General features: G+C 43.9%; 1 protein-coding gene across 3 annotated transcripts in view; it reads right to left on the bottom strand.

Moving 5' to 3' along the window:
• The window catches only part of CAMSAP1 (calmodulin regulated spectrin associated protein 1), a 34523-nt gene continuing 26698 nt past the window's right edge, over positions 1–7825 (bottom strand). For all 3 annotated transcript variants that reach the window (XM_027741334.2, XM_027741331.2, XM_027741332.2), the window contains 7 exons: positions 5294–7730; positions 3851–3987; positions 3553–3761; positions 3364–3466; positions 2896–3011; positions 2551–2669; positions 1–2245 (listed from right to left, as the gene is read on the bottom strand). In XM_027741334.2, the coding sequence (XP_027597135.2) occupies positions 1943–2245; positions 2551–2669; positions 2896–3011; positions 3364–3466; positions 3553–3761; positions 3851–3987; positions 5294–7730 (3424 nt within the window). In that variant the 3' untranslated portion in view covers positions 1–1942. The remainder of the gene's footprint in view (positions 2246–2550; positions 2670–2895; positions 3012–3363; positions 3467–3552; positions 3762–3850; positions 3988–5293; positions 7731–7825) is intronic.

Raw genomic sequence — 7825 nt, 5'->3', positions numbered from 1 at the left:
ATCAGTTAATGATTTTTATTAAATTTCAGTGTTTCATAAAATAAATATGGTTTATAATATCAAACAGTGAGAAATAAAGCACAAGCATGGAAAGCATGGTAACAAAAGTTACACTCATGACGGTGTTTAATACTCAGCACTTTAGAAACCATAAAGCCTTTTAATTATTTACAAGCAGCAAACTATCCAACATCATTTACAAAGTTGCAGCAGCCTAGTCAGGGAGTACTGGAAGGGGGGAAAAACCATGGAGAGACCACACTGGAAGACCTTCCCTTTGCCCTACCTACCCAGCCCTTCATTCCGTACCCTAATTCCCACCATGTACAGAACTCTGTAATTCCATTATCTCAGGGGTTCATAATTACACTGTCTGGAGTTCAGAGCTCGTCTCGAGGATGGTGCAGGGCCTTTTGCACTCCAGAGACCTGGATTCAAGTAACACTTCAAATAAAAGTAAACATGTGCAAACCAAAGCCAGAACCTCCCTGACCCCACAGGCGGACGTGTCGCACCCACGGAGGAGCAGATTAAATTAGGGAATTGCTACAGGAACCTACTTGGAAACCAGCTGGGGGCAAGGATGAGACATGGGAGGATTAAAAATAAAAAAAAAAAAAAAAAAAAAAAAGAGAGAGAAAAAAAATAATAAAAAAAAAGGAACTGCAAATATACCCTGTTACCACAGACAAAAATTTAATCTGCTGAAACACAAAGACTTTTAAGGTCATAACTCAAGATTTAATATTTCAACATGAAAAGAAATCCAAGCCATTCGACTTATTTGGGCTTTTGAAACAAATGCAAATGTCTCTGTTTAAAAATTGTTTTCAAATGAGAAAAACAAATCAATATATATTAATATATCACCCAAAATAAAAAACATAACACACTCTTCATTGTAGAGCATGCTGCTCATTCAGAATAAAGACAGGACAAAGAAAGTAGAATTACATTTCATGATGTAATAAAAACATTAAAATCTGTGATCATTAAGTGCACCATCGTACAGGAGTAGCGTGCTCAGAGTGGAAATGTTCTATACCTACCAGAATCCACCTTTATTAAAGCAAACAAATCTTTAGGACACTACCTGAAACTGAAATCAGTAACCACTGTGCTGCATTGCCTTAAGTTGCAGTCAGGCACGTTCCAGCTATAGCACCTGTTATGCCTCTTCATGATTGTATTCCAGAGATCTTTACATCTGTAACAATTATTTTATTATTTTTTTTTTTTTAGAAAAAGACTGGCTTTTGCAATCCTTGCAATGCTTATCCTAAACAGATACTGCAAGTAAACTCTGTTCTGAGCAGCACGAGTTGGGGCTTTTTTTTTTTTTTTTTTTTTTTTTTTTCCAGAAATCTGAGAGCTGGACTTAACGTTGGCAGTAGATACAGTACAACAACTGGATGTATTAAACAGTTCCTCCAAAAAAGTCTGAAAGGAAGATTTCCCTAAAGACTGTTTAAAAAAAAAAACAACCAACCAAACCAAACCCAAAGCACTTCACCCGAGATCTGTTCAACCCTCCTACCGGAGTTTGGAGCTCGCCAACTTTTGAGAAGGACAGGAAAAAAAGGAGGGAATGAGGTGGAGAGGAGAGAGAATTAAATTATTCCCAATTTGTACCGATGAAAAGCTTCAAGTAAAAGGAAATCCACTTGTTAAAGATCTTGCTACATGCACAGTCCCTCGTCAGCCGAAAGCCACAGTAGTTATAGCATTGGGTGTAACAGCAGATTGATCATTCATAAAAAAAACACTGGCAAACGTTCCTTCATCCTCGAGAACTCGCACCCACGGTTTCTGTCCCGAAGCTTCTTAAAAAGTGTTTGTGGTTCTGCACATCTCATACCAGACGGGAGGAAAATGGTAAACACGTCTTCTCTTGCCGCCATCCCAAGCGAGCAGATCCTTGTCCCCAGCAGATCCCGCCCTGTCATTTCCGAGTCTGGCTCTTCTTTGGCACCGCGGGTCGCTTGGCCTGCCACAAGTGGTTGTGGATGGTCAGGGCGTCCACGCTCACCGACATGGTTTTGGCTGGAATCACGTTAAACTGTTTTCTGTCCGAGCTGTACTTATAGAGTTTGTCAATCATCTTCTTGGTGATGCTCTTTGGCCCCGTTCCTGTCAGCTTGTAGATCTCCTCCGTGTCGGGGTAGTAGCAGTAAAGTGCTCGGAACTGGCAGCCGGCGTCGCGGAACAGAATGATGTAGTGGTTGGCATCACATTTTTCTAGTTCCTGCATTAAAAAAAAAAAAAAAAAAAAATGAGGAAAATTCCCACATTATGCCCAGCTTCAAGCTTGCACTTAGAGCTAAATGGCTGTTCTCAGTAACTCTGATTTTCGGTCCTTTTATAAACTTACAAGGGGAACTGTAAATACGGGATCGTGTTTTCCACAAGGCCCACAGTCATGGGAAGTAAAGGATCCTCCAGTACAGGCATTTTTTAAGAAATTAAATTCATACAACACACCAGTGGGATTACAGAATTAGCATTACAGACACATTTGATTGTGAGTGCATTAATAATTTTCGTGTTTACCTCTAATATTGAATTCTTATGTGGTTCATTCACTTTTCCAGCAAGACAGCAGTGAGATATAGCATTGTGAATGATAGGCTTGTTGGATTTGCTGCTGGGTTCCTTAAATAATTTTGGACCTAGGGAAGATAAACAAGTAAAAATTATTTGTCCTGCATCTATGAACATTAACATTTTCATTCATACTGAAAAAGACCCTTGTTTTTTTCCAGAATGATTGACTTTTAGAGATATTAAACAGAACAAAATACACCTGGCAACTCCTCACAAGTAACAGTCACATCAAACACACCACAGGGTTTTCTGACCTGGGATTCATAACAAACAAACAAACAAACCAGGTACCTGTGTATTCTGCCACTGAAGCAATAGAAGAAGCTGTGGAAGCGTTTTCCCAGTCTCTCTCTGTGTTCCTGCTGGGATTTCTGCTCAGAATGGGTAAGGACTCCATTGATTCAACTCTGGGAGGGAGATAAATAAAAAATTATATGCCAAGATTTTGGGGTTTGTCCCTCTAATCTCACATTAACTCAGCAGCTGCTGGCCCTGACTGGAACAGGTTATTCTCCCTTATCCTCCCCAGAAGAGTCTGATTCTCCCTGCAAGGTATCAAAGCAAAGCTCTGACTCCTCTGGGAGAAAACAGAACAAAATTGCAAGTCTGTACAGAACACTGGGGTTGGCAGCCACATAAAATAGATGAATTCACCAATCACTGTGTGGCTCTGTGCCAGTGAGCTGCAGCAAACAGCACTGAAGCCCAACACTACTCCCTAGCACAGGAAGCAAGGACTGAAGCGCAGCCTGGCTGTACCTCTGCGAGGGGGTGCCACCGGAGTGAACACTTTCAGGCTCAGTTGTTGCTGCTGAGGCCAAAGACAGACTGGAACCAGACTGAGCACTGCTCAAATTATCAGCTGCAAAACAGAAGAGAAAGTGTCAGGTACGTTCTGTTAGAGCACATCTGGAGACTCGGTGAGAGCAAACAACCCCAGAGCCTTACGTGTGGAAGAACACTTCGTCCCTGAATCACTGTAAGACTCTTCACGATGGACCGACTTCGGCCTGGGTTTTTTGGGCTTTGATTTGGGCTTTCCAAGCCCTTGCTCCTCCAAGATTTGCTGCTGTTTTTTCCTTAGATATTCCTGCTTGATAAGTTCCCTTCGAGCCTTCTCCTCCTCTTTCCGTATCCGGTCCTCCTCAGCTTTGCGACTGCAAAGCAAACACACCGGAATATTCAACGTGTAACAGTTTCCTCATCCTAAAGATAAAAAGAAATATTCTTTTCTAAGTATCATTACCGAGCTTCATCTCTTTTCTGTTCCACCTCAGCCTCCAGCTGCTGTTTCCGGATCCGAGCCTCCTCGGCTTTGCGCTGCTGCTTCAGCAGGAACGCCGCGCGTTTCTTGGCCAACTCATCCTCTGCCTTCTGCTCATCCTGCAAAATCCAAAGGGATGCAGAGTTTTAGGGAACAGAAGACAATATGTGAAGCTGGACAGCACAGGATTTCCTCAAATCTCCCTGGAATCCTCATCAAACATAAGCTACTACTTTTGGAAATCTTTACACAGAACCTTTCGTTGCTCAAGAAGAATTTAAGAGACATTTTCAGTGTTCCATTAAGGCTGTGAGGAGAAAAAAAAGAGGCTCATCTTACTCTGACTTGTTTTTAAGCATGTTTAAAGATCACAAAACCTTCTAGGACTGCAAAGTACAATGCAACTATCACGTGGGCCGGGATGGATGGCACAGATAGCCCAGTGGAATCATAATGAGTCAACTTTAATCACATTATAAATAAAACCCAGAAGTTCAATTCACTGAGATTGAGACAGCCTAGTTTGACCTTCTTGAAAGAGAAATGAAAAGCATCATCATGTCAGCACATTTGGGGTATTTACAATGATCACTGCTAAGGACAAATTAAGACATTAAATGTTCTGAGAGCAGTTCTGACCTCAGTGGAAGGAGCAGAAATATTATTTAAAGAACATCCAATGTAAGAAATACCACTGTACTAAAACCACAACAGCTTAACAACAACCCTTCCCCAAGCCAGATTCAGGTGTGAAATCAGAATAATTATTTAAATTTAATACTTATTCATCATGAGCCATTACAGGACAAAACCAAAAGCTGCATGAAAACCAGGCATTTCTTCCACTGAAGATTCTAATTTTTCATTTGCTTGCATCTAGAGCCGTACAAGTAAATCCTCCATTAGAGCCCTTGACTTTCAGGCTGCTCAAAATCAGAGAAATTTGGGTGCAAATGCCAAAAAAAATCGCTAGTTCAGCCTCCCAGCTCCCTGACAAGTGCCTCAGTCTGCTCAGCAGGCTTTGACTGGATACCTGTGTTCTGTCAGAATGTTTTCTTTCAGCTGAAACAGGTTCACGGGATGCTGAGATTTCAAAATGGTAAATTCCTCCCTTGCATTCTGTGATTCTTTTTTTTTTCAAGTATTTACAACATGTTTTCTGTCTCTCAGACAGAAAAAAGAACTCAAGGAAAGAGAAGAAAATCAAGGTTATTTCTGGTTCCTAGTAAAGTGAAAAAGCACCAGGATTTCATACATTGAGTCAACAACTTCTTTTTCCACAAGTAATTGTTTTCCAATGCAGCTTTTTTTATATCCAAATATTGCAACCAGTGTGTGCAGTGTTCCACCAGAATGAAGTGGGCAACAACAGGCCTTGTGCTGGGTGAGGAACAGCAACCAAAGAGAGAGAGGTAACATATTTACCTTGAAGAAAAAGCCCACACCAGACTTCTGATCACCTTCACTGATCAGATCCGTGGAGCTGTCCTGGTTTTCAAGTTCTCCTTCATCTGGAGCTTTTAAGTCAGACAAGTCCACTTCAATGAGGTTGGCCTTGCTCCTCAGTGGCTCCTCCACCGGGACGTTCTCTTTGCCCGAGCCATCGGAAGAATTCAGCCCTGTTTCCTTGAAGCTGTTGTTCACCTCCTGGCTCATTTCAGACAGAATATTTGCATCTTTGGAGGTGGAGAGGACAAGTGCCCTTTGATTGCTCTCGTCATGAAGTCTATAGGTATCAAAGAAACACTTCTCTTGAGAGCCACTTCCAAGGTCAGGACTCCCTTCCAAGCCGACTTCCGTGGGTGTCTTTGCCAAGCTGTTGGGTGGGAATGGTCTTAAATGGGGTAGGTTTTCTAGACTTGGTGTTGGGGTTTTAACTCGTGTTGAGTTTTGCTGTCTGTCTTTAGGGACTTTGAGATCAGTTGGTCTTCCTGACCGAGGAGTCCTCCCTTGGCCAAACCGGGGTGGTTTCCGCAGACTGTTCATTCCAGTTGGAGACAGGGGCTCCACAAAGTGAATCGAAGGCTTTACCTTTTGGTCCTGAGAGTTACTTCTGGTTCCTGGTGATGGCACTGTTGGAGATTTCATAAGCAGCTCCTGTTGCTGGGAAATCTTTAGGATGGCCTGCTGAAGGGTGCTGATTGTTTCATTCAGTTTTTCAATAGAAAGATCACATTCATTTATGTCCACCTCAGTCACGTTGTCTTCTAGGAGGGCGACGGAAATAATTTTACTCTTTTCCAGATCATGTATAGCAGCAGAGTCTTTTGGTTTGTGTTGCTCAGCAAAAGCCAGGCTTTCCTGCATTTTGACTTTTGCCACTTCTTGAGAATCGCTGAGCATTTCTTCTCTCTCCTCCTCTTTCCCAAGAAACTCCTCAGGTTTGGAACCCAAAGAAACTTCATCTAAGTCTTCCCCATTGTGCCGAGCATACTCTTTTGCAAAATGTTCTGGTTTAAGGGGTTGTGGGCCATCAGGAGACTTCCCTTTTTTAACAACATGCAGGAAAGCTGCCTTGCCCAACTTTAGTCTCTGCCTTGCTGATAAGGCTTCCATCTTCTTCTTCTGAGCTTCTATGGCCCGGCGTTTCTCTTCCAGCTGCATGTGGAGCTGCACCAACTCCGAAGCCAAAAGATTAACGTTATCTTTGTTCTGTCTGCTGGGGCTTTGCTCTCGCTTCTGTTTCCACGTGGTCAGTGGTGCTGGGCAGCTCTCTGACCCATCTGGTGTGGTCTTCTGGGAGCTGCTCGTGCTGGACTTGGTTTCGTAGCTGTTGAGCCTCTGCAGCTTCCGCTCAGCGAAGCTGGTCATGCGGACGCTCCCGCTGGCCACGGACACGCTGCTCACCTGGGAGATGGTGCTCAGGCAGGGGCTGGAGCGCCCACTGGCATCATCCTTGTCCTCGTGCTCCTTCACCTTCATGTCCTCTTGCAGTTTTGCAGATTCTTCCTCTCCGATGTACTTAGTGACTATGGGATGGTCACCCATGGCCACCAAATCCTGCTCAGCATCTTCCATGTCCAAGAGATCCGACTCCGAGTCCTGTCTCACCATAGTCCAGGTCGTGTCCTGCCCGTGCAAACTGAGGCCTTTCACATAACTTACATTGACTTTGCTCGTTACCTCATCATCAGGTTTAGCAGCATGAAGAAAGAATCCTCCAGTGGATACCTCCTGAGAGGAAGGATCTAAACTGCTACTGGCCAAAGGTCTGGAAGCTTCTAAACCTGCTTCCCCCAGGGCCACTGGATCTGCAGTACTGGGATCTGCAGTTGGAGTGAAATCAGAGCTAGAAATGGGAGTAAAAGTCCTATTGAGGTCGTGCTCACCATGACTGCTCGGCGCTTTCTTGCGGCCCAAAGGCAAGTGTCCTTCATTTAACCTCTTGGTTACAAAACTCCTTTGTTTCCCCTCCCCACACTCATCCTCCTTGTTGATGATCTGTTTTTCCTTGGCTGGTTTCAGAACCGCAGGCATTAAGGGCTCCAGGTAAAAGCTCTCTGCTTTGCTGTCCGAGGTGTCGCTGTTGGTTTTTGGGGACCAGGCTGATGTCACTATGCTGGGCACCCTGGCTGGTGGGTTCTGCACCTCCAGGTCACCACGGTTTGGCCTCTCCTCAGATCTGATAATTGCAATGAGCTCTTCATCTTCATCCTCCATCTCCACGTTGTTCAGCAAGCTCTTCCCGTTGGCTTTCACTGCCGGAGGGTGGGGCTGATTTTTTGGGGTTACATTGACAATGTTTGAAGCCAGGCTGTCCTTGCTGATGGATCTGGCCAGGCTGATGCTGTCACCAGACCCGGGGTCCACATCAGTGCTGGCAGAATGATGAAGAGCAAACGGTGTTGGCTGAGACAGAGGCCTAGAAAAGATAAGAACAGTCTGCTGACACTCAAGCCCAACAAGTTATAATTTGTTGAATTAAAGATCATGATTCAGAGAGCTAAAATTTTTGCT

This window comes from Pipra filicauda, unplaced genomic scaffold, assembly GCF_003945595.2.
Source record: "Pipra filicauda isolate LSUMZ 115617 unplaced genomic scaffold, ASM394559v2 scaffold100_size2392355_pilon, whole genome shotgun sequence".
Lineage (NCBI taxonomy): Eukaryota > Metazoa > Chordata > Aves > Passeriformes > Pipridae > Pipra > Pipra filicauda.
This window is presented reverse-complemented; position numbering and strand designations above follow the sequence as displayed.